Source organism: Plecotus auritus (assembly GCF_963455305.1).
Source record: "Plecotus auritus genome assembly, chromosome: 3".
Classification (NCBI taxonomy): Eukaryota; Metazoa; Chordata; class Mammalia; order Chiroptera; family Vespertilionidae; genus Plecotus; species Plecotus auritus.
Window position 1 is genome coordinate 114447443 of NC_137772.1, and position 25861 is coordinate 114473303.

Here is a 25861-nt window from a genome sequence, read left to right on the forward strand (position 1 = left end):
AGGAAGGCAAGCAGGTGAGCAGTTGGGAGCCAGCAGTCCTGGATTGTGAGAGGGATGTCCGACTGCCTGTTTAGGCCCGATCCCAGTGGGACATCCCTCGAGGGGTCCCAGAATAGAGAGGTGCAGGCTGCGCTGAGGGACACCCCCCACCCCCCACCCCCCGTGCACGAATTTCATGCACCAGGCCTCTAAAATAATAATTGATAGGAAACAATTAATAAAATGGCAATAACTACATACCTAATTGATTTTGTAGTTCTTCTCTGTTTCTTTCTATTCTCCTACTCTCTTCTCTTGTATATTGATGACTTCCTGTAGTGTTGTGTTTGGATTCCTTACTCTTTATTTCTTTATCTCTTGCAGATTTTTGGTTTGTGGTTATCATGAGCTTCAGATATACTAAGATATGTTTATAGCAGTCTATTTTAAATTGATAGTTGCTTGTGTTCAGACCCATTTTAAATCACTACAATTTTTACCCAGCCCTTCCACGTTTGTTTTTGTCATTTTTTAACTTGTTTGTGTGCATTCCTTTATTTACTGTTGTAGTTACACATGCTCTTCCCACTTTTGCTTTTTAACCTTTGTACTAGCTTTTGTGTTTGTTGATTCACTTTATTATGTTTGCCTTTGTTAGTGAGTTTTTCTTTGTGATATTTTCTTATTCACATTTTTAATTTTTTACTTCTTAAATAAGTCCCTTTAACATTTCTTGTAATACTTTTTTGGTGGTGATGAAATCCTTCAGCTTTTTCTTGTCTGGGAAATTCTTTATTTGTCCTTTGATTCTAAATGATAGCTTTGCTAGGTAGAGTAGTCTTGGTTATGTTCCTTGCTTCCATCACTTGAATATTTTGTGCCAATCTCTTCCGGCCTGCAAAGTTTCTGTTGAGAAATCAACTGACAATCTTATGGGAGCTCCCTTGTTAGGTAACTGCTTTTCTCTTGGTGCTTTTAAGATTCTTTTTTTTTTTATCCTTTGGTATTTTAATTATGAAGTATGTTGGTGTGGGCCTCATTGGGTTCATCTTGTACAGGACTCTGTGCTTACTGGACTTGGATGTCTATTTCCATCACAGGCAAGGGAAATTTCCAGTCACTATTACCTCAAATAGGTTCTCAATATCTTGCTCACTCTTTTCTCCTTCTGGTATCCCTGTGATTCAAATGTTATGCTTGATGTTGTCCCAGAGATCCTGAAAACTGTCCTCATTTAAAAATTGTTTTTTCTTTTTGCTGTTCTGATTGGGTGTTTTTGCTGCCTTGTCCTCCAAATCACTAATTTGATCCTATGAGTCATCTAATCTGCTTATCTAACCCATCAAATGTGTTTTTCATTTTAGTTATTGTATTCTTAATTTCTTGTTCTTTTTTTGTTTTGTTTTTTATCTCTTTGTTGAAGTTCTTACTGAGATTATCTATTCTTCCCCTAAGTTCATTGAACAACCTTATAACCGGTATTTTGAACTCTGCATCTGGTAGATTGCTTGCCTCCATTTCTTTTAGTTCTTTTTCTGGAGTTTTGTCCTATTTTTTCATTTGGGAAATGTTTCTTTGTCTTCTCATTTTGGCTATCTCCCTGTGTTTGTTTTTATGTATTAGGTTGATCTGCTCTGTTTCCTGGTCTTGGCAGGGTGACCTTGGATAGTAAGTATCCTGTGAGACCCAATGGCATAGTCTTCCTGTTCATCTGAGCCAGTTGCTCCAGATGTGTCCGCTGGGTAGGTTGTGTGTGACCTTTTGTTGTAGTTGAGCCTTGATTGCTGTTGTGACATCAGTGGGAGGGATTGATCCTCAGTTTGACTGGCTGTGAATACTGACCATGACCTCAGTGGACAAGTTGTTGTGCAGGGCCTGATTCCATAGAGTGAGATTCACTTTAGCAGAGTTCTGGTCCCAGCAAGTTCATCCTTATGGTGTGTCATTTGTGACACTAATTGGGTGTGGTCTGAAGCTGGCCATCAGGTGTGTTGGTTCTGGGGCCTCTTGGGAGGTGCTCAGTGCAGGCCAAGGTCATCTGCTGCCTGTGTACAGCCAGGACCACCTGATAGGAGCTACACAGTGATCTGCAGTTGATAGCTGTCTATGCTGGGCTGGGAGGTACCTGGGAGTGGTTATACTGTGAACCAAGGATGGCCACCATTAGTGCCAGGTTTGGGGCTACTTAGCAAGAGGTACCGGGTATACTGAAGCTATTCGCTTGGGGTTTGTGGACCTTTGATAGATTTTAGGAAAGACCTCAGTGTAGGCATAAGCTGGCCAATTATGTGGACTAGCTTCTGAGAGAGGTTTAGCTAGGCTGTGAATTGGGTCAGGCTAAGACTCAGAATCACTTAGATTGGGTTAGAGAGGTGTTCTAGAGAGGTTGATACTCAGATTTGGGGCACCTGCAAGCTGTGTGTGGGTAGGTCTCAACAAAGGAATAGTCAGTCACCATGAAGCCAGACAATTCATTTCCTCGCTGAATGTCTCTGGTGCTTTTCGAGGTGCTGTCCCTTTGCTGAAGCTTAGGGTGAGTGTGTGTGAGTGATTCTGTGGTTGAGCCCTTTAAGAGTACACCTGAGTCTTTAGAGCCTTCCATTTCACTTGGATGGAGTCCATGCTGATTTTCACATCTAGCTGTTGTTTGGAGTCCTCTTCCTAGCACTGGTGTACTAGGCTGGGGAACCTGGTGTGGGACGGGGACCCCTTGTTCCTCAAGAGGGACCTTTGCAGCAGAGATATTTCTGCCCTAGTTCTTAATTGCCACATGTGGACCAGCCCCACCTACTACTGTCGATGTGGCTTCTTCTATATATCCTTAGTGTTAGGAGTTCCGTTCAGCTAGTATTCTGGTACTTAATGGTTGTTCTATAACTTAGTTGTAATTTGATAGTCATGGAAGGAAGCGAGCACAGTGTTCACCTACTCTGCCATCTTGACTGGAAGTCCACATGGGATCTTCTAAATCTACTTTACTGGATATTTTCATAAGGAATCTCCAGACTGAACTTTAAAAGGCTTTTTGAGGCCACAAAAGTGAAGTCAATGACTTGCCATACCTATAGATTTGAGTGAGTGTCTCTCTTCTCTAGGTCCCCCAAATATCCTGAGGGTCCTGCACCTTCTAGGACATGACCTTCTTTACTCACCTGGTAAGACTTCTGGGAACCTTGTAAGCAAGGTATCGGGATGTTTTTCCAAGGTTTTTATTGGCTTCCATATGTCAATCTTAATTCCTTAAAACTGTCTGGTCATGTCTGAGACTATGCATGTTTTTCTCAAACATGACATTCCAGTCAAAGCCTTGATAATATTACCAATTTCCAATTGTGTCATTAGAAGGAGAACAGATTTTTATTGGACATATGCAAATAACCATATTGCCATGTAAGTAATACTCACTGAGAGTTTCTGAATTTTGGTGGGATCAAGTAGGGAGAAAAAGAAAAATGTTTCAATTCTGCTTTAAAAGGTGTAATTTACCAAATTGCTTTAAATCAGCAAGTTTCAATCTGTGTGCTACAGAATTTTTAAAACTTGCAATACCTGACTATTTTAATCAGGGGTACTGACATCCTTTCCCTTGTATTGTCAAATAAAATAATGACAACAGCCAACACAACAATAGCTGTCCGGTGTGAATGAATCAATATTATATATAGGTTTTGTTTGTTTGTTTGTTTTGTCAGATTGCCAAAAATATATTTTTTTGGTATGTCACAGAATTTTAATAATTAAATTAGTTTATGTGTGCCATGAGATGAAAAAGGTTGAAAATTGCTGCTCTAGCCCTAACCGGTTTGGCTCAGTGGCTAGAGCATCGGCCTGCGGACTCAAGGGTCCCAGGTTCGATTCCAGTCAAGGGCATGTACCTTGGTTGCAGGCACATAACCAGTAGGGAGTGTGTAGGAGGCAGCTGATAGTTGTTTCTCTCTCATCGATGTTTCTAACTCTCTATCCCTCGCCCTTCCTCTCTGTAAAAAATCAATAAAATGTATTTAAAAAAAAAAAAAAGAAAGAAAAGAAAATTGCTGCTCTAAATCAGAGGTAGCATAAGAGAAAAAAAACCCCAAAACTTACTTATTCCAGGAAAACAAAAAAAATTAAGGAACTAGCAATGTCTTAGACAAAAAACTCATAAAAATTGTCATCATTCCCATTAGCTCATTCAGTCTTGTGTAATTAAAACTTGTTCTGCTTGAATCCAGTTTTTCTATTAGTTCTGTCAACCTTGCCTGACAATTGAGGGTGATAGGGTCAATGATAATTCCAAGAAGTTTGTAAAGCTTTCCATCAAGATTCTTATGAATTGCTCAGTGAAGTGGGTGCATTGATCACTGGAGGTTGTGGAAGATATACCCCAAGTGGGAATACATTTTCTAACAGTTTCCTTGCCACTGTAAGGGCATCAGCCTTTGGCAGCTGAAGTCTTCAACACCTTCAGAAAACTACACACAATAAGAACATATTGATAACACATACTGAGTGGCAGTTGAATGACTATTCTTTAACTTACAGCCATTTTTTACCCATCTTAATTTCTCTGGTTCTGGAGCAGACTGTTGTCAGTTACAAGGGGGGGTCAGTTTTAAAGAAGTATAATGGACTTCACCCATAGGAGCCATAATCAGATTTTGTTGCTGTTGCCTTTGCATGAAAGCTTCAGCATTTCAATACAGAAGGTTACCTTTTACTATTGAAAAGATTCAGTTTTCTTAAATAACCAAATACCTGATTAAGACAACATAAGATACCAAAATTTATTTGGGTAAAACACAGAATCTTTGCTCTCTGGGCAGGCAGTTTTTTTTACAGTAGCTTATCTGAAGCAGACCAGTAGTCCAGGAAAACTGTCCTTTTAGCAGCTGAAAGAATATTAAGTTTTAGCACATAATTGATATTAAAATTTAAAAAATCCTTCTAACAAATTCAATCTTACCTATCCTGATCATACATAAAGTTTCTTTCTCATTATTTCTTTTTCATAAGTTTTTTTTGCAACTTTTTGGTCCCTTTTAATTTGTATCATGTTCTCTTACCAATTCAGAAATAACCAGGGCACAATTACTTTTACTATGTTCCTTAATGAAAACATATCTCCATGCCTAATAACCTTTTATTAAGCCAAAATATAACTTGTTTTTCTTGTATATACAGTTGTTTTCCCTATTATAGTTTTGTAAGCTTTAGTTATACTTATTAGAATTCTTAAACTTTAGGAACTTTAATTTCTGGAAATAAGCAAACTAAGAAATAAGCAATTGTGAATTGTTATACCAGTATTTTTTAGATTGATAACTTTATGAACACATTCTATAATTTCTGGAAATACTAGTACATGCTTTTTCATAGTCTGGTCTTTTAATGTGTCACATGACATGATTACTAACAGATACAAATTCATTTTTTTAGTTTATCTGCAATAAGAAGCCAATGACAGATAAACCTATGTGTTCAGTAACTAATGTTACTGATATAGATATTCAGTAACAATCCATCATTTAATTTAGCTAGTAAAACTCTAAAGTTTCAAGTTACCAAAGAGATTTAGGAAACCATTTCTAGCCCTAGCCGGTTTTGCTCAGTGGATAGAGTGTCGGCCTGTGAACCGAAGGGTCCTGAATTCCATTCTAGTCAAGGGTGCATACCTCAGTTGCAGGCTCCTCCCCAGCCTGGGCCTTGGTGGGGGCTCGTGCAGCAGGCAACCAGTCGATGTGTTTCTCTCACATCGGTGTTTCTCTCTGTCTTTCCCTCTCTCTTTCATTCTCTAAAAATCAATGGAAAAATATCCTTGAGTGAGGATTAACAACAACAAAAAATTATTTGTAAGTACATATAAAATATAATTATTGCCAAATAGTTCACCTAATAAAAACCTATTTATTCTATTACATTATTTAATTTACTTGCTCTTAATTATGTTTACACTAGAGGCCCAATGCATGAAATTCGTGTAAGAGTAGGCCTTCGCAGCTGCAGCGGCTGCCTTGATCCCTCCTTCACAGCCACAGCTGCCTCAATCCCGCCGCTGCAGCCCCAGCAGCCCCAACTTTGTCCAGAAGGACGTCTAGTCTAATTAGCATATTACACTTTTATCACTATACATTACTTATGAAAATTATATTATACCAAGTGATTTATCATGCTGAAAAAAATTGTAACAGAGATAACATGAACTTACTTTTTTTAACCCAGGTAAAATTAAAGTTTTATATTTATCTAGAAGCCCGATGCACGAAGATTCGTGCAAGAATGGGCCTTCCTTCCCCTGGCTGCTGGCACCGCCTTCGCTCCGGCTGGAGCTGCCTTTCCGCCTTCCCACACTGCATAGAGGCCCAGAGCGGCTAGGGCAGTGCAGAACGCCTGTGTCCTGCCCCGCCCCCGGCTGCTTGCACCTGCATATGCAAATTAACCAGCCATCTTTGTTGGGTTAATTTGCATACTCACTCCTAATTGGCTGGTGGGCGTCGCAAAGGTACTGTCAATTTGTATCTTACTCTTTTATTAGTGTAGATTTTGATAACTCTAAAGGCATGTCTGTTTTAACCAAACCAAACCAAATTCAAACCAGCTTTAATACCAAATATTTTCCTAGATTGCATTATCCTGAAAAGCACTGGGTTAGTTTCTATTATATTTTTGAGAATTTTAATACAAGCACTTATTCATTTAAGCCAATTAAATAGACCTCTTTTACAAATAAGCCATACCATCAAAGGCAGAAAATACCACAGAAGCCCTAGCTGGTTTGGCTAAGTGGATAAAGCGTCGGCCTGTAGACCAAAGGATCCTAAGTTCGATTCCAGTCAAGGGTGTGTACCTTGATTGCAGGCTCCTCCCCAGTCCAGGCCCTGGTAGGGCTCATGCAGGAGGCAACCAATTGATGTGTTTCTCTCGCATTGATGTTTCTCTTTGTCTTTCCTCTCTTTTCCACTCTCCCTAAAACATTCAGGTATAGTTGGCATAAATTCTTTACATAAAGCCTGTTTAAACATTCTAATTTTCATAATCTTATCAATCCTTATATTTCTGTAGTCTTGTCATCTAATTGTAGCTTGAGTTGGGACTTCACCAATGGGTTTTGGTGCCACAGTTCATGAATCCCCATATCAGGGAATCCTGGAAATTTATCTTTTCTATCCCATGACCATTTTACCCACTCTTGTGTAAAAAAGACTTTGGGTCCCCAGTGAGGGGTCAAAGCAAAGGACCCTGATCCTTTTGTCAGTTTTTAACCTGATTAACCAGAATGATGTTACCCAGAGAATTATTGGTCAGGTTTCTCAAAATATCTGCCTTCCCACTTTTTAAAAGTTCTCCAAACTGAGATAGAGCAAACTTGTTAAAGGGGCCTACCTTTAATGTTGGGAGACCAATAAGGAGTTAATTTGGCCCATTCAGCCTTTGATATTGTTATAGTAAAACCTTTGTTTTAAACCCATCAATGTCCAATCTGTTTTATTTATCTCAATTAAAAAAGATTTACTAAAGATTTCAGTCCTGCTTATTAATATTTTAAAATAAGAATTGGGGATGGTAAATATAGGTGGGCTTTGACCAGTTTGGCTCAGTGGTTATAGCATTGGCCCCCAGACCAAAGGGTTGTGGGTATGATTCCCATTCAAGGGTACGTACTTCTGTTGCAGGTTCCCCAGCCCGGACAGGGGCATGTGCAGGAGGCAGACAATCAATGTATTTCTTTCATGTCCATGTTTTTCTGTCTTTCCCCCTCCATTCTCCCTTCCACTCTTTCTAGAAATCAATGGAAAAAGTATTCTCTGGCAAGGTTTAGCAAAAAAAATTTTTTTAATAGATTCATTTTATTTGATTTGGAGGCCCTTGATTTTAAGGCTCCTTACACTATCTCCATATTTTTGGATTCTCTTTTCTTTTTGCTCTTCTGATTGGGTGTTTTTTGCTTCCTCATATTCCAAATCGTTGACTTGATCCTTGGAATCCTCTCCTCTACTGTTGAATCCCTGTAAATTATTCTTTATTTTAGTTAGTGTATGCTTAATTTCTGACTGGTTCTTTTTCATGTCTTTGACATTCTCACTAAGATCTTTGAAAGTCTAAGTCCCTTGACACTTTCATTAATTCCTTTCAGGTTCTCATTAATTCCCTTGAGGCCTTCATTAAATCCCTTGAAGCTCTCATGAAGGTCCTTGAGTAACCTTATAACCATTGTTTTGAACTCTCTATCCAGTATTTTGCTTGCTTCCCTTTCTTTCATTCGTAACATGTTTCTTTGTCTCTGCATTTTGGTTGCTTCCCTGTGTTTGTTTCTATGTATTAGGTATAGCTGTTATGTCTCCTGGAATTGGTAGAGTGGCCTTGTGCATTAGGTATCCTATAGGGTCCAGTGACTCAGTCTCTCATCACCTGAACTGAGCACTCTAGGTGCAACGCTGTGTGGGCTATGTAGCACAGTCTTGTTGTAGCTGAGCCTTGATTGTTGTTGGCATCACTCGGAGGAATTGACCTCCAGGCCAGTTGGCTGTGAGGACCAACTGTGTTTACAATGGAAGAGCTGCTATGCAGGAGACATCCCTATGGAGCAGGACTTGCTTCAGTCGGTCTTTGGTGTTCACTGAGTCCGCCCCTTGAGTGTGTTGCTTGTGGATGTGTGGAATTGTAATCTGCTCTGGTCTGAGGCTGTCCACTGGGTGCACTGGCTCTGGGGCCATCAGGGAGGTGCAAAGTCAGCCATTGCTTGGGGCCATCAGGCAGGAGCTACAGAGCCATCTGCAGATGGCTGCTACTTGCATTGGGCTGGAAATGCCCAGGTGAGGCCCAGCAGTGAATCAAGGCAGGCTGGTGGTAGTGCCAGGTCTTGGGCCTTTTATTAATAGGTTTGGGGCACACTGACTCCAGCTGCTGCTTGTTTAAGAGGTTTTAGCAAAGTCTGAAGCCTGAGCTAGGACAGGCCATTCATAAAGAAAAGCTCCTGCAAACAGCTTAGGTGGGGCTGCAAATTGGATGGAGTGGGGTCTCAGGGAATCACCAGGGTGGAGCCATCAATGTGCTCCAGGCTGATAGAACCTCAGATATGGTTGCCAAGTCAGCTCTATGGTGGTGGAGGTCCCAGCACAGGAACTATGACCCCTGCAAACATCCCTGTCTTGGAGAAAACACCTTCGAGATCCTGCCCTGATGCCAGACAATCCAGTTCCTCCCTGTATGTCCCTGGATTCCCCCAATGCCACTGCCCAGGGCTGGAGCTCAGCGGAAGCAGGACCATGTAAGTTTGTGCTCAGGTCCTTTAAGAGAAACACTTGGGACTCCAGGAGCTCTCACTGTGTTACTCAGGCACAATACCCACTGGTTTTTATATCCTAAAGTTACAGGGACTTCTCTTCCCAGCTCTGGGATCCTGGGCTAGGGGTCTGGTGTACAGCTTGGACCCCCTGCTTCTCACGGGAAGCCTTGGAGATCTCCCTCCTGATTAAAAATATGCAGCATGTGGGTGATGGACCAGCCTGTTCTGTGCCTCCACCCCTCCTACCAGTCTCACTGTGCTCTCTTCTTTACTTCTCTAGTTGTAGGACTTCTATTCAGTCAGCTTTCAGGCACTTCTTAATGATGGTTGTTTTGTGTTTTAGTTGTAATTTTGATGTGGTTGGGGAGGCAGTATGTACAGTGTACCTATGCCACTATCCTGGTTCTCTTTTCTGTCTTTCCTTTTTATTTTATTTTTTAATATATATATATATATATATATATATATATATATATATATATATATATATATTATTGATTTCAGAGAGGAAGGGAGAAGGAGAGAGAGATAGAAACATCAGTGATGAGAGAGAATCATTGATTGGCTGCCTCCTGCAGGCCCCCTATGGGAGACCAAGCCCGCAACCTGGACATGTGCTATGACTGGGAATCAAACTGTGACCTCCTGCTTCATAGGTCAACACTCAACCACTTCAGCCACACCGGTCTGGCTATCTTTCCTTTTTAAATGAAAGACATTTTTATTTCCAAAATCCAGATTTTTTTTTTTTAATAATACCTACAAATGTCTGAAGGCAAATAAGAAGGAATCTGAGTGGACTTTGGTTTTTGTGCTAATTTCTGTCCTATCTTTTTAAGGGTATCTTAATGACTAGCCATTACAACACTATGAGAGGTCTCTAAAATTTTTTTTCAATTTAGAAGTATTTTTCCATTCAAAGGATCTATCATCTGGCCTTGATGAGTAGGATTCTAATAATAATTCAACCAATAAGAACTTCAAATATAAGAAGCATTCCCAAAGGAGAGTGAAAAAAAAAAATGCAACCTTCACAAGATGAAGTTTACTCCCAGAGTTTGAAATAGGCATTCCAAAAACAGTGAATCAAGTGGTTTTTTCCCTTCTGAATGGGGTGTTTAGATTCCCTAAGTTCGGATCCATAGGATCCTGCTCCACTGCCTGCCAGATGCATACACATCCTCTGACTGGTGGAAAACAAGAATGATGAGCCCCGCTTTTTACTAGCTCTAGGAGGAAATGGATAGATACAGAAAACTCCCTTTGAGAGCTTGGCATGGTTGGACAGAGGGCAAGGTCCAGCCCAGTCAGTATATCTTCTGTATGGTGGAGGCCAGAGAGAAAATATTCTTCCTGGTCATAAAGACCAAAGTCTTCTGACATATAACAAGATGAAAGGAGAGATACCAAACAGAGACAAACAAAATTAAGAAAACCTGTGAGTACTCATATCACATAACCAAGAGTGGCTTAGCCCTAGAAACTAGTTTCACAAATATTTTCTTCTGCTAATCTAAATTTAGAAAAGAAAAACAAGAGTTTTATCACTGTATTTACACTAAACTCTGCAGGTAGAGATCTGGGAGTCTGCCTTGGCAAGAATTCTTACTTCTGCTGGCTCATGCTCAAGGTCCCAGGATCTTTTTGTTGCAGCAGCCTCTGGGTGAGCGGTGTCCAGCCTCTGAGGTATCCTGCTCACCGCACCAGCTCTAGGGGAGGATGAAACTCCTTCCAGGCTCTTTTGTCTGGTCTAATAATGAAATCTAGATGAAACAGATTAATGAGAGAAAATAACCAAATCTAATTGTATATGTACATATGGGAACCCCACATACATGACAGGTTTAGAGAAATAATGGGGAAATGAGGTATAATATGGCATTCTGAGCCAAGGATGAAGTAAGGTGCTTTGAGGGCTTCAGAGGGGAGAAAGATCATTCACAGCATAAGAAGAACAGATGTTCACTAATTACATGTTTGCCCGCTATACAGATGGTTCACAATAAGTTATCTCTGGTGATAACTATTACTATGGGCAAGGCCCCAAATTTAAGGGAGCAGTAAACGTTTCTCAGGAGTTTGCAGTCTAAATTGTCTGTAGCTCATGCCCAAGTGGCACAGTGTGGGGATCCTGCTCTGAACCCTCACTGTCTTTTTTTAACCAAGATATAATATAATTGAACAAATTGATAGTTCAACCAGGGTATTATTTAGAATGTCATATTTCTGAATGATACTTACGTAACCAGCTATGACAAGACACTTTTTTAAATCCTCACGCAAGGACATGCTTATTGATTTTAGATAAAGGGGAAGAGAGAGAGAAACATCAGTCCGTTGCTTTCCCATACCCACCCCAACTGGGGATCGAACCCACAACCTTTTGGTGTAGGGGATAACGCTCTAAACAAATGAGCCACCCAGCCACGGCTATGGCAAGACACTTTTCATGGAACTAAGGTTGACTTTATGGAGCCTACAAAGCCCTCCCAGGAAAACTGGCCTGGCTCTGGTAAGGAAGGTCACTTCCTGGCAGGCCATGGAATTTAAGATATGTGGGGGGCTGGAATTGATGCAGGCATTCTGGGGGCCTGGGGACACAATGGGTTCTTGGCTTCACTCAGAAAAGAATTCAAATGTGAGCCAGCATAAATTTAAAGTTAGCAATTTATTAGTGAAGCAGTGAGACAGAGAGTGGGCCACTCCACAGACAGAGCAGCCCTCCCTGGTGGGATTTACTTCTTTTATTGAGGCCATTTAATCAGGGGTAGGGCGTTCAGTAAGGGGGAGGAATATTCAGGATTTTTCCAGGAAAGGGGTGGAGACTTCAGAGAAGAACCCTGTTGACCATTTTGTGTCCTTATATGGGCTTTCCATTTCCTTTTTATTTTATATATATTTTATTTATTTTTTTACAGAGAGGAAGGGAGAGGGATAGAGAGTTAGAAACATCGATGAGAGAGAAACATCAATCAGCTGCCTCCTGCACACTCCCTACTGGGGATGTGCCCGCAACCAAGGTACATGCCCTTGACCGGAATCAAACTTGGGACCCTTCAGTCCGCAGGCTGACGCTCTGTCCACTGAGCCAAACCTGTTAGGGCTGGGCTTTCCATTTCTGATGTTGGAGGTGCAGGGTGTGTCATTTAGAATGCTAATGTATTGCAATGAGTGTATAATGAAGCTAGGGGTCACTTAAGGTAAAATTAGTGTCATATTGGATTGATCTGGTATTCTGCTGGTTCTAAGCCATAAATATGTTGGGAGTTGGTCTGACTATCTCCTTGACAGTCTCTGTAGCCCTTATCCGTTATAGCCATTTAACCACATACCTTACCTCAGAATAAGAGAGGTGTGCGATTGAATAAACAAATGAACAATGGCAGGACCATATGTGAAAACAGAACTTTAACCCATAACTTGCAGCAGCCTACCCAGAAAACCAACTCCCATATTTATGATAACCAGCCCAGGAAATCAGCCTTCTATATGTCAGACTTGCAGGAAATCAGACCTTTGTCTTTCATAACAGTCCTGGAAGCTAAAAATAATTTCTGTAACCATCAGCCCCAAATGGCCAGGACTTGGTTAATAACTAACAGCTTCTCTATTTTTTTTGTCCCTGCTTTCAATTTAGGACCACCCAAAGAAAGCCAAATATTCACCCCTGACCAGTCACATAAGGTGCCCTGCTCATAGTCCACTATCTCCAGCTACCCCAGGTCATTAGCCTCCTATGGGGGCATACCCGAAGCCTTCTTTCCTCAATATAAATCTTCTTCCCTCCTCAGCCTGCCTTTGAGTCTCTTCCAAATGCAAGTGTCTGAAAAAATAACTCTTGTTCCCATTTGGTTGAGCTTCCTTTATTTCCACAGAAGAATTCACTCACATTTATAGGGAATGCAAGTGGAACCTGGTGGAATTGCTTAGATTGGGTTTCTTAACCTTCAGGATAACAAGTAATAGAGATGCTTAAAGTCCAATCTGAGATCCCTTATGAAAATTTATGGCAGAAGTTGATTTTGTGCCCCTAGTAGTTGTTCAATATTGCATGTCTCTAAACATAAAGAGGCTTAGGTGGTAATTAACACTTTTGCTGCATAGATGGCAGTTCCCAGGCTAATGCAATGAGAGCAGCCCTTTTTCTTCTTGTGTCAAAGAATAACCTTTGAGACCATTATTGTAGGCAGTCAGGAAAAATTGTGGAACATTTAAGATGTCCCCACCCCCCCCCCAAATAAAAAAATAACTTGATGTTCTTGTTAGAGCACCCTTTTAGGTTTCCTTTGCTTTTTGTTGTCTTTGAGTTTTTTATGTCTCTAAGTTGCAGAAAACTGATAAATGGACCTCCTTGTGGATATTGACCAGTTTTGCATCTATTCGTAAATTCATTTTAGCTTTCGCTTTGCCTGTAGGTATAGGTCTAAAAGGAATATTGATTCCTTTTAATGGTTTTAACATCTTATTGTTTCCCCCATTAAATGGTGAGTTGAATAAAATCTTTAATATGTGTTCATTTAATTAGGGGGAGAAAAAGGGAATCCACCTTCTCCAAACTCATTATTTTACTGAGGAGTACACTGTGGACTAAGTCTAAATGAATCAGGAGGCTTCACTAGAATTAAATGACAAAGTTTTATTCAAGGGTCTTAACATTTGCAACTGAGGGAATATTGCCAGGTGTTCCAAAGAAAAGGAAAACGTTGAGGATAGTAAAAAGTACATTCTAGGAAAGAATCTTAGCTTCTGGATTGGTCTAAGATGGTAATTTTCCAGATGTCCAGTGGTCTGGACATGTGGACATTCCTTCCTTAGTTTTTCAGAGGGTTATCAATAGGATTGATACATCACCATGCATCAGTACATAACTGAAAAGTTCAAAAGGTTAAGTCCTCAGGCTAGTTAAAGTAAATAAAATCTATTCCTGGCCCCAGTCACTGAGCTGCCACTGAGGACTCAGTAGCCTCCCCCATGAACCCCTTCACTTCCTGGCACTTCCTCCTCCCCCTCTCCCACTTCTCCTGCAGACCTTTCCACGGAGGAATCCTATGTCTGCCACCCAGAGCCTCCACTCCTTTGACCTTTTTTGCTGATGCAAGTGTGGGAATGGAATAAACTTCCTTCCCTTTCCCCTCAATGTTTTTCTGGCTAGTCTAATAATAAAATAGACATGAGACAGATTAGCAAGAGAAAATACCCAAATTTAATACATACATATGTATGGGAATCCCACATACATGAGAGACTCAGAGGCCCCATATGCAGGAGAGATTCAGAGATAGAAAGGGGGATTGAGGTATATAAGACAGTCTGAGCTTAGGGATGAGGGGCTTCAGAGGGTCATTACAGGATGATAGGAGCAGATGTTTAATAAATAAATGTTTGCTCTGCCATATAGGTGGGTCTAAAAGGTTATCTCTCATAATTGCCTATTGTGGGCAAGGATGCTAATTCCAGTTCTTCTAGATAGTTAAAGGGTGAGGGGGGAGAAGTTTCTTTTGAGTCTGAAGTTAAAATCACCATAAGCTCAAAACAATTTGCATACCACAAAAGCACATCTTGGAGTGATTCTGAACCTCTGGACATGTGGGGGTGATGCTCTGCTTCCTCCTGGCATTGAAGATTATGTCCATACTAGAGGCCCGGTGCATGAAATTCGTGCACGGTGGGGGGTGTCCCTCAGCCCGGCCTGCACTCTCTCCAATCTGGGACCCCTCGAGGGATGTCCGACTGCCCCTTTAGGCCCTATCCCACCGGGATTGGGCCTAGACAGGCAGTCGGACATCCCTCTCACAATCCAAGACTGCTGGCTTTCAACCACTCGCCTACCTGCCTGCCTGATTGCCCCTAACCGCTTCTGCCTGCCAGCCTGATCACCCCCTAACCACTCTCCTGCCAGCCTGATCGACGCCTAACTGCTCCCCTGCTGGCCCAGTTGCCCCTAACTGTCCTCCCCTGGTCACCCCCAACTGTCCTCCCCTGCTGGCCTGGTCACCCCTAACTTCCCTCCCTTGCCAGCCTGGTCGCCCTTAACTGCTCTCCCCTGCTGGCCTGATTGCCCCTAACTGTCCTCCCTGCAGGCCTGGTCGCCCCCAACTGCCCTCCCCTGCCGGCCTGGTTGCCCCCAACTGCCCTACCCTGCAGGCCTGGTCCCCCCTCCAGCTGCCCTCCCCTGCTGGCCATCTTGTGGCGGTCATCTTGTGTCCACATGGGGGCAGCCATCTTTGACCACATGGGGCGGCCATCTTGTGTGTTGGAGTGATGGTCAATTTGCATATTACCTCTTTATTTATATAGGATAAAAATTCAACAGAGAAATGGCATGAACTTCAAGGGATCACTGATGATTATGATAAAAAGAAACTAGTGAAGACCGGCCAGTGTGGCTCAATGGGTTAGAGCGTCCCGTGCATTGGAAGGTCAGAGGTTTGATTCCCAGTCAGGGCATGTACCTGGTTGCATGTTCAATCCCCTGTTGGGGTGTGTGTGGAAGGCAACCAGTAGATGTTACTCTTTCCCCCTCCCTCCCTCTTTTCCTCCCTCCCTTTCTCTCTTTCTCTCTTCTACGCTCTGAAGTCAAGGGGCAGAGGCAGGGTGGGGGTGGGGCACGGAGAAACTAGTGAAGGCATTTTTAGAGAAATTTGCCTGCAGTGGTATTGTAATTGAGCATCCAGAATATGAAGGAGTAATTCATCTACAGAGTGACTAAGCAAGAACATATGCCAGTTCCTCATGGAGACTGGACTGGCTAAGGAAGCCCAGCTAAAGTGAAAGTTCATGGGTTTTAATTGCTTTTGCTCACGGAAGCTTAAGTGAGAATTTCCTTGCTATGAGTACAATTTTCTTTTTGTTGCTTGCCACAAGTTTAAAAACCTTACAGCTTGCAGAATGTAACCATTTGGGTCTGCTTTTAACCTGGACTAGTGTAACTCCTCCATGCAATAAACTGAAAAGAGCCATGCTGTCTAGTCTTGAAGTCCCTCCTTTAAACAGAGGTCAAGCAGTGGGCACCTGGCAGTGTCCAGCCTGAAACAAATAAATAACATGATGTTTCAGCCAAGGCCACGGCCCTCAAATCACAGCTATTACTGTCCAAAAGCTCCTTGGCTCTCCCTCTACAGTTTCCTACCCTAAGAGAAGGTCACCACTTGAACAGCCTTCTGTGAAGCTGAGAGAGGACCAGGTAAGGCAGCAACAGCATTTGTTCCACTAGAGGGAGCCTTGGGTGGTCAAGAAAGACCCCTTGGTGTCTCCATCCTGATCAGGTGCGTGAAGCTGAGGGCAGCTACCTTTCCTCTAGTGAGGCAATAGGACATCTGGCTTGCCAACAAGGTCTTTTTGATCAGACATGTTCTAGCTAATTAATATCCAAACACCAGAATGTGAGACCAAACTTCTATCAGACAAGCTTTTGACACGGGAACAAATTTTAAAGGGATGTGTCCGTCATGCAGCTACCTATAGAGCTTGCAACTTACTAGCAACAGCTGCCCAATGCCATTGAGTAACAAGCTGGTTTGGGGGTTATTTTTCCCTTCAGTTTTAATGTTATCTAATGTATTTAAATCCTTATTTAAATAAAACTTGTTTTCAGCCCTGGCCAGTGTTGCTCAGTTGGTTGACCATCATCTGGTGCATCAAAGGTTGTTGGTTTGATTCCCAGTCAGGACACATGCCCAGATTTTGGGTTTGATCTCTGGGGTGCATGCAGGAGGCAACTGATCAATTTTTCTCTCTCTCATCAGTGTTTCACTTACTTTCTCTCCTTCTCCCTTCCTCTCTCTCTAAAAAACAACAACAATGAAAAAAAATTTTTTTTAATTGTTTTCAGCCCTGGCTTTTTTGACTCAGTGGATAGAGTTTCAGTCTGAGGACTGAAGGGTCCTGGCTGGCATGTGCGGGAGGCAAACAATTGAGGATGTGTCTCTCTCACATCGATGTTTCTCTGTGTCTCTCCCCTTTCCTCCTGCTCTCTCTAAAAATCAATGGAAAAATATCCTCAGGTGAGGATTAAAAGAAAGAAAGGAACGGGAGGGGAAGGAAGAGGAGGAACAAAATAACTTGTTCTCAGAAATGAAACAAAAAACCTATTCCCCATGTTTCAGCCCATGTTGGTTTAAGTAATTTTAACTTAGTTGTGGTGGCTCACTTTTGTTTCTTTACTCTTTCCTCAACACCAAGGCCCAGAAAAGTAGACTAGCTCTCTGTCCTGCTTCTCTCTTTTTCAGGTGGCACTTTCTCTTCTGGATCCCCAGTCTGGGTTGGCTTCTACATATCTATGTCTTTATTTTTATCCTTATGTACAGGGTGGGGCAAAAGTAAGTTTACAGTTGTGAGTACGTGAAACAGAGTTTATTCTTGTGTTATTATTAACCATTTGTATGCCATAAGTGTCTACAGATGCAAGTGGCAGACCTTTTCTAATTCAACTCAAAATATAGTGGCAGTTAACTGGTTAAATTGTATTATTTTCCATACAAACAACTGTAAACCTACTTTTGCCTCAACCTGTATATAAAAATATCTATCTATATATACAGGCAGTCCTTGGGTTACATTGGACTCGATGTACGTTGTTTTGTGGTTACATCGCCATCTCCCATTTATTTATTAAAAAAAAGTTCCTTCATTTTGACGTATGTACATATGTGCTTTATGTTTTTTATTATTTATTTACCACAAGTAAAGGTCAGGAATTATTATCTTTCTTTAAAATTTTTTTTACTGTTTCACTTCATTACTGCTATGTATGTGCTGCATGTGGGTGATATAGGTGCTTATGTAGGTGGGTTCCGACTTACGGTGAAAATTGCATTACCTTGCGCCATAGGAACGGATCTCCGATGTAACCCGAGGACCTACTGTATATAAAAGCCTAAGCGACCATTATGACCAAACAACTGGAACAACTGGTCGACCAGTCACTATGACGCGCACTGACCACCAGGGGGTGGTCAATGCACTCCCATAGTCAACCTCCTGCAGCCCCTCCCCCCAGCCAACTTCCCACGGTCCCTCCCCACAGCAGGCCAACCTCCTGTGGTCCCTACCCCCTGCCAACTGGCCTCCCAATAGGCCCCAATTGGAGAGCGGCTGTCCAACCTCCCGGGGTCCCTCACCCCCGCCAGCCAGTCCCCTGATAGGCCTCGATTGCCAGCCAGGCCGAGGGACCCCACCCATGCACAAATTCGTGCACTGGGCCTCTAGTATCTTTATAAAGATATATCTATAAAAATAGATATAAATATCTATATATTACATATAGCTTTTCCTGGCATGCAGTAGGTATAACTAGACAACCAAGGGGTCTGGGCTACCTGTCACCACTTGAGCCAATTAAACAGAGAATGGGTTGAAATCATATATGAGCATTTATTCCAATAATGTCAGCAGAATGGGAGAGCAGCAGGTCATCCACAAAAATCTGCTCTGACCCCCCTTGCCAGTTGGCTGGTTAAATACACACCAGGGAGAAGATAGTTACATGCAGCTGCGAGCTACAAGTGTAACATTGAAAGGGGAGGGTAGAGTCTGCAGTCCGGCCTTCAGGAACTCAAAGTCTGATAACCAGGTGGCTAATCTTCTTTGATGTTACAAACAGCTCAGCCCATTCCTGGGACCGGAGCATGGTCAGCGTTCCTGAGAAAAACTCCCAGAGAGGGTCAGGGTCCAGGTGCAGCAACCAAATCAAAGCATGCCCTGTTCCTTGGTCTGTTCTCAAAATGTATTTCTTGCCTTAGTTGGTTTGGCTCACTGGATAGAGCGTCGGCCTGCGGACTGAGGGGTCTCAGGTTCGATTCCGGTCAAGGGCACGTCTGGGTTGCGGGCTTGATCCCCAGTAGGGGATGTGCAGGAGGCAGCCAATCAATGATTCTCTCTGATCATTGATGTTTCTATCTCTCTTTCCCTCTCCCTTCCTCTCTGAAATCAATAAAGATATACTAGTATTATAAAAATATATATTTATTTTCTGAGTAACGGACCCATTGAGGCATCTTATCTTTTTACAGTCTTGTTTCATCCTTGTTTCCCAGGGTCTATAAGAAAACGTCTTATCTATAGTTAGGTGAATAATTTTTAGACAACTGTGGCTCTATTCTTATTACATGTCCTTCCCCACTCTCATAGGCACTATGAATTTTGATGGCTACATTAATGATTGGGTTCTTATACAGCACACACTTTTAAAAATAGTGTTTGTATTTATAATTCTTTGTGTTGTTGGTAAATAAGCTTCAATGGGGCAGGGACCTGTGGGTCATTTGTTTGTACCATTGTTCTTCTAGCCCCAAACACTGTGCCTGCATTAAACAAGCTCAAAATGAGTGCCACACTCAAAGTCAGATAGGTGATTAAGTGGTGGGCCAGGGATGGATGGGGTGTAATGTTGAGTGACCTTGAGGTTTGCATGGTGCTTGGTTAGGTGTATGTGGTGGGTGATAGAGTCTTGCTCTTTTTTTACTGAAGACAAGTGGTTGTCTGTTCTTTGTTTTTTACGGCCTGTGTATTTAGGAGCCGCAAGAATTTGCCAGATTTGACAGGTTTTGCCCTACACAATGATCTTTTCATTTGGTGCCACCTAATATTTTGTTTGAACACACACGCACGCGCCACACACGCACGCGCGCGCGCGCGCGCGCGCACAGACACACACACACACACAGGCAAATGCATTTTAAAATAGGATTAAAATGAGTGGACCCTGAGGCTGGAGGGTGGAGCCCAGGATGCTCTCAGCACCTTGGCAAGTCTCGGTGCCAAGGAGAGCTCCGAGTCTACTCACTTTGTTCAGTTTGTTTGGACATCTCTGTATGGATGCACTCACAGATCTCTTGTTCCTTTTCATGGTTATATATATTCCATTTTATGGATGTAATCTTTTTAATTCAATTCTCAGTTGACTTTTGTCTGGTCAGTTGTTTATGATGGTTTATTTAGTTGGAATATATGCCATATGGAACTTTAATCTTTTGTGTAATTATCAACTATGCATTCTTTCTCTTTTGTTATAAACATTTTACAGGAACTCTTTCTATATGAACAAATTATCTTATCTGGCCTGTGGAGAGAACTGACCTGCCTGGCTGTCTCTTACTCCCCAAACCTTATCTCCTCATCTACTAAGTCAACATCAGCACTGTACACTGCCTGCTTCTCAGCATGCTGTGTGGAAGAAAGTGGTGATAGTGTGGAGCTCTGAGAACTGTTGTACTAGTATGCTGAGGGGATGGGTTGGTGCTTTTGATTTGGGTTGTTTTCCTGAGCAGGATGCAAGGGTGATTGCTTTCCCGGGTCCTTGTCTAGATGGATCCGAAGAATTAAGCCATGGACAAAAGGTGGTAGATGAAAAGGGTGGAAATTCATTGGAAGCAAATACAGACTCCCACGAAGGGTGGTGGTCCCAAGGAGGTAACCCACTAAGTTCTTTTTTGCTCAGGTTTATAAAGGCTGCAGTTCTATGTCTCTTGATGCTGCCTTCCAATTGGTCACTCTTTTTGTAGCTTCAAAGCCCAACCCCCGCATAGTGCCCCCTCTTTCTCTCCCCCTTATCTTGTAACATTTCTCTATCTCCTGTGAAGGGATGTCTTCCTCTTTCTGTCATACCCTGTGGCTTTCCCTTATCTTCTATGAATGGATGTCTTCTTCTCCCCTTATGCTGTGGTACTCACCCCCCCCCTCCCCGGCTCTGTGAATGTGTGCCTTCTGGCAGCTCCAAGCCCTCACCTATGCATTCCTCCCCCATGGACCCTCTTTATTACTAAACTTCCTAAACCTACCTATTTTTATCCCTAAAACTCCTTTCACTTTTGTTGTTAGAAGGAATAGTTGTTGTAGTGGCCCTATTAGTGTAATAATAAAAAAGATTTCCTGAAAACTTCTAGGTATGCCTTATTAACTAAGTTTATTCTTGTAGGAAACTCACTAATGTAAGTATTTACTTAAGCAGTATTCATAATCAGACTGCTCTCCTTGCCTGCTCAGTGAGGTCTTAGGGGTCATGAGCTGGGTGGAAGAGTGGACCCTGAGGCTGGAGGGTGGAGCCTGGGATGCCCTCAGCACCTTGGCTAGTCTCTACTAAGGAAAGTAGCCATCCAAGACAAGCTGGTGGGATGGTGAGGGGAGCCCACTGTGGGGCTGGAGTGCCTCAGAGCCAGGGCTCAGGACAGCATTCTTGATTCTTTCAGGAGGATCCCAGAGGGCTATCCCTACAGGGACCCAGCACCCACCCTGTGTGTCTGTGTGTCCCCTTCCAGTCTGCTGCCTTGGACACCTGTGAGCCAGAATCCAGTCAAGCCTCCAGCTGCCTGTGCCATGGATCCCAAGGTCAGATGCTTCTGGAGGAGGGATGTGGGAAGCAAGGGCAGCTGAGACCAACTTGTTCTTTATGCTTAAGATCAGTAAGACCAGCCCACCTTGTGTGACAGTCCTGTGGAAGGGACCTCACATTTCCAGCTGACTGGGGTGCAATAAACAGAGGAGAGAAAGCCCCTCTCACCTCTGTCCTTTCCCGCTCTCCTCCTTTTCCCTTTTGCTCTCCAGCCCTCCTCCTATACCTTCTGCCTGGCTTCAAGGAAGCTTTCTTTTTTCTTTTTCTTTATTTTTAAAATTTTTGATTGATTGACTTTAGAGAGAGGGAGAGAGATGAAAGGGGGAAAGAGAGAGAGAAACATAGATTTGTTGTTCCACTTATTTATGCATTCTTGGTTGCTTATTGTATGTGCCCTGACTGGGGATTGAATCCACAACCATGGTGAATCAGGATGACGCTTAACCAACTGAGTTACCTGGCCAGGGTCAAGGAGGCTTTCTGATTTGAGACCATTTAAAAGCTATAGAGTGCCTGGCCGATGTGGCTCACTGGTTGTCGACCTATGAACCAGGTTTATAGGTTCAGTTCCCGGAAATGGCACATTCCTGGGTTTTGGGCTCAATCCTTAGTGTGGGGAGTGCAGGAGGCAGACAACTAATGATGCTCTCTCATCATTGATGTTTCTATCTCTCTCCTCCCTTCCTCTCTGAAATCAATAAAAAACACACACATATAAATACACACACACACACACACACACACACACACACACATATATATATATATATATACACACACTAGAGGCCCGGTGCACGAAATTCGTGCACAGGGGTGGTGTCCCTCAGCCCAGTCTGCACCCTCTCCAATCTGGGACCCCTTGAGGGATGTCTGACCACCCGTTTAGGCCAGATCCCACCAGGATCGGGCCTAAATGGGTGGTCGGACATCCCTCTCACAATCCAGGACTGCTGGCTCCCAACTGTTCACCTGCCTCTGCCTGATTGCCCCTAAGCGCTTCTGCATGCCAGCCTGATCACCCCCTAACGACTCCCCTGCCAGCCTGATCAACACCTAACTGCTCCATGGCCAGCCCAATTGCCCCTAACTGCCCTCCCCTGCTGGCCTGGTCACCCCTAACTGCCCTCCCCTGCAGGCCTGGTTGCTCCCAACTGCCCTCCCCTGCTGGCCTGGTCCCCCACAACTGCCCTCCCCTGCAGGCCTGGTCTCCCCCAACTGCCCTCCCTTGCTGGCCTGGTCCCCCCCAACTGTCCTCTCCTGCAGGCCTGGTCCCCCCCAACTGCCCTCCCCTGATGGCCTGGTCTCCCTCAACTGCCCTCCTCTGCTGGCCCGGTCACCCCTAACTGCCCTCCCTGCTGGCCTGATCGCCCACAGCTGCCCTCTCCTGCAGGCCTGGTCCCCCGCAACTGCTCTCCCCTGCTGGCCTGGGTTCCCCCCAACTGCCCTCCTCTGCTGGCCTGGTCACCCCTAACTGTCCACAACTGCCCTCCCCTGCAGACCATCTTGTGGTGGCCATCTTGTGTCCACATGGGGGCAGCCATCTTTGACCACATGGGGGCGGCCATCTTGTATCTTGGAGTGACAGTCAATTTGCATATTACTCTTTTATTAGATAGGATATATATATATATTTAGTATATATACACTGAGTGACCAGATTATTATGACCACCTGACGTTTGTAGGCAAATTAGCCGTACACTGCATCGTATGGGCTATGGAAGCCGAAGGCCTGTTCGAACACCTTTGCTGTCTGCAGTTACCAAGCTAAAACGTCTCCAATTCTCACAGGAACACATGATTGGACAGTCGAGCATTGGAAAAAAGTCATGTGGTCTGATGAATCACGTTTCCCGTTGCATCATGCAGATGGCAGAGTGAGAATTTCGTGGAAACAGCATGAAAGCATGCACCCCACATGCATGAGTACAACCCTTCAAGCTGGTGGGGGCAGTGTTATGGTTTGGGGCATGTTTTCCTGGCATGATTTGGGCCCTTTAATTCGTGTGGAACAACGTCTGAATAGCACAACATAGCTAAGTATCGTTGCTGATCAAGTTCATCCTATCATGTTGATGGCATATCCCAATGGAGATGGCTTCTTCCAACAAGACAATGCACCATGCCACTGTGCTCGTATTGTGCAGGAGTAGTTTCAAGAACATGAGGGAGACTTTACCTTGCTTAGGTGGCCTCCACAATCACCAGATCTCAATCCAATTGAGCATTTGTGGGACAAAGTTAAAAGAGCCATCAGGCAGCTGGTTCCACAACCATCAAATCTTACAGAACTGAACAGTGCTATTCATCAGGCATGGTGTCAGATTCCTCGCATCACCTTTCAACATCTGGTGGAGTCAATGCCAAGAAGAATCGCCGCAGTACTGAAGGCAAAAGGTGGCCCAACGAAGTACTGATGAGGTGGTCATAATAATCTGGCCACTCAGTGTGTGTGTGTGTGTATATGGTATAGAGTTTTGGGGACATGTAATACTTTGAATATTAAATATAAATTTAAAAAAAAAAGCATATAAACACACACACACGAAAAAATAAAAGATATAGAGTTCTTGGAAGAGGTCACCCAGAGGTTGTATAGGCTATTTCCCCTGCCTTCAATAGGATGGTACTTAAACTGTGCCTTGTCTATACTTTTGAATGAGTTTAGAAGAGAAAATCACAGCATATCCAATCAATTGTTCTTTATTCATCTACTTACTATAAGTCTTTCTATTTCCTTTCTTTGCCATATTCTGTAATGTTTTCAAGGCCACCAGCACCAGGGCTGGCCCGTGTACACACTCCAGCCTTCTGGTGCTCCCAGTGGCCCACAGGTTCTGAACCTGAGCCATATAGCAGCACCTGGCACCCAAGGTTTGCCATAGGTACTGTTGAACAGCCTTCTAAAGCATGAGAACTGCTTGGCAGCTGGAGGGCCAGAGACATCTCAAGCTTAGCAGACATTAGTTGCTTGAACAGAAGAGAGCTCCCCGTGCTGAAAAAGGCCTATTCAAAAACAAAAACACTCTTCTGTTCTGGTCCTTTAAACCTACCCATTGTTGCCCCTTACAGCTTGCAATTCTGTCTCCTCTTCTGTATTCTTGGGCTGTCTTTGGGTTAGAACCACACTGCCTCCTTATGCTCGAGTAGCTCAACTTTAGGAGTGCTGTCTCCCACAGCATCCCGTTTCTCCTGATATCCCTTCAATTTAGGAAGGTAGATATAATTACTCTCAAATTATTTCTCATGTTATTTTTTCCCCCTTCAAGGTGAGAAAACAGACACAAGTTGTCCAGTGTCCCACAGAATCAGGGTTCACAGTGAAACAGAGAGCAATTTCTGCTGATATGTCAGGGTTTGGCCTCTTCCCCCACCATCAGAATTTTATTCCTGTTATAGATTTTTCTTACTTTTTCTTCAATTATTTTGTCTCAGTGTTTTTAAAGTGTGGTAAAATGTTAAAGATTGTGGTAAAACATACATAGTATAAAATGTATCATTTTAACCATTTTAAGTGTCTGTTGAGTGGCATTAAGTACATTCACATTGCTGTACCACCATCACCACCACCATCCACAGAAGTTTCATCCTCTCCAATTGGAAACTCTGTCCCCATTAAACATTCACTTCCCATCACCCCAGCCCCACTCTCCTTTCTGTCTCTCTGAATCAGACGAATTCCAGTACCTCATAGAAGTAAAGTCACATAGTATTTGTCCTTTGGTATCTGGATTATTTCACTTACCATAATGTCTTGGGTTTGGATTTTATTTTATTTTTTTACTACTTGTATGGTACTGTTCATCCATATTGTATCATTCTTCTTTGTTTTTTATAGAAAGTAAATAAGGTTGATTTTGTGGGATTTTTTCTTTTTTTCTATTTATTTGCTGCTCTTTTCACCAGGTTTGGGAACCAGGATTATGCAAATTTATCAAACATGTTGGATAGCTTTCCATCTTTTTCTCTGCACCATAACTGACTTTATAGCATGCCTTCTTTAGATGAATTTTGTAATATTTCCAGCAAGACTTCTAAGTTTTGATCATTTCTCTTAAAATTTTTTTTCCTATGACCTAAAAGATAAACAACTATCAAATCTTTTATCTTTTTGAGATACCCATTTTAACTTTCATTACTGGAAGGATCAAAAAAGGTCATACTATCACTGGTTCTTATTTGTTCTTAGAGTTCAATACTGTCAGTCTTCTGAGCCTACTGCCTATTCTGTGGAACAGTCCAGCCTACTTATTAGAATGGAGTCTGTTCATACTGCTTCCCAGCCAGCCTGGT

The 25861-nt window shown here is 42.9% G+C and overlaps 2 protein-coding genes across 26 annotated transcripts in view; one reads left to right on the top strand and one right to left on the bottom strand.

Moving 5' to 3' along the window:
* The window catches only part of BID (BH3 interacting domain death agonist), a 57988-nt gene that overhangs the window by 12803 nt on the left and 19324 nt on the right, over positions 1-25861 (top strand). For 8 of the 23 annotated variants that reach the window (XM_080658723.1, XM_080658736.1, XM_080658742.1 and 5 more), the window contains exon 2: positions 21427-21565. The exons of 1 other annotated variant lie outside the window; for it this stretch is intronic. In XM_080658723.1, the coding sequence (XP_080514849.1) occupies positions 21554-21565 (12 nt within the window). In that variant the 5' untranslated portion in view covers positions 21427-21553. Of the gene's footprint in view, positions 1-1602; positions 1648-3074; positions 3135-15538; positions 15661-21426; positions 21566-23253; positions 23446-25861 lie in introns of those variants that run through there. 14 more of the 23 variants (XM_080658722.1, XM_080658729.1, XM_080658728.1 and 11 more) reach the window with 9 other exon arrangements.
* Positions 5629-25861, bottom strand: part of BCL2L13 (BCL2 like 13) — a 304446-nt gene continuing 284213 nt past the window's right edge. The window contains exon 5 of one of the 3 annotated variants that reach the window (XM_080658711.1): positions 5629-5749. In XM_080658711.1, coding sequence (XP_080514837.1) covers positions 5706-5749 — 44 coding nt within the window. In that variant the 3' untranslated portion in view covers positions 5629-5705. Of the gene's footprint in view, positions 5750-10850; positions 11005-25861 lie in introns of those variants that run through there. The other 2 variants (XM_080658719.1, XM_080658710.1) reach the window with 2 other exon arrangements.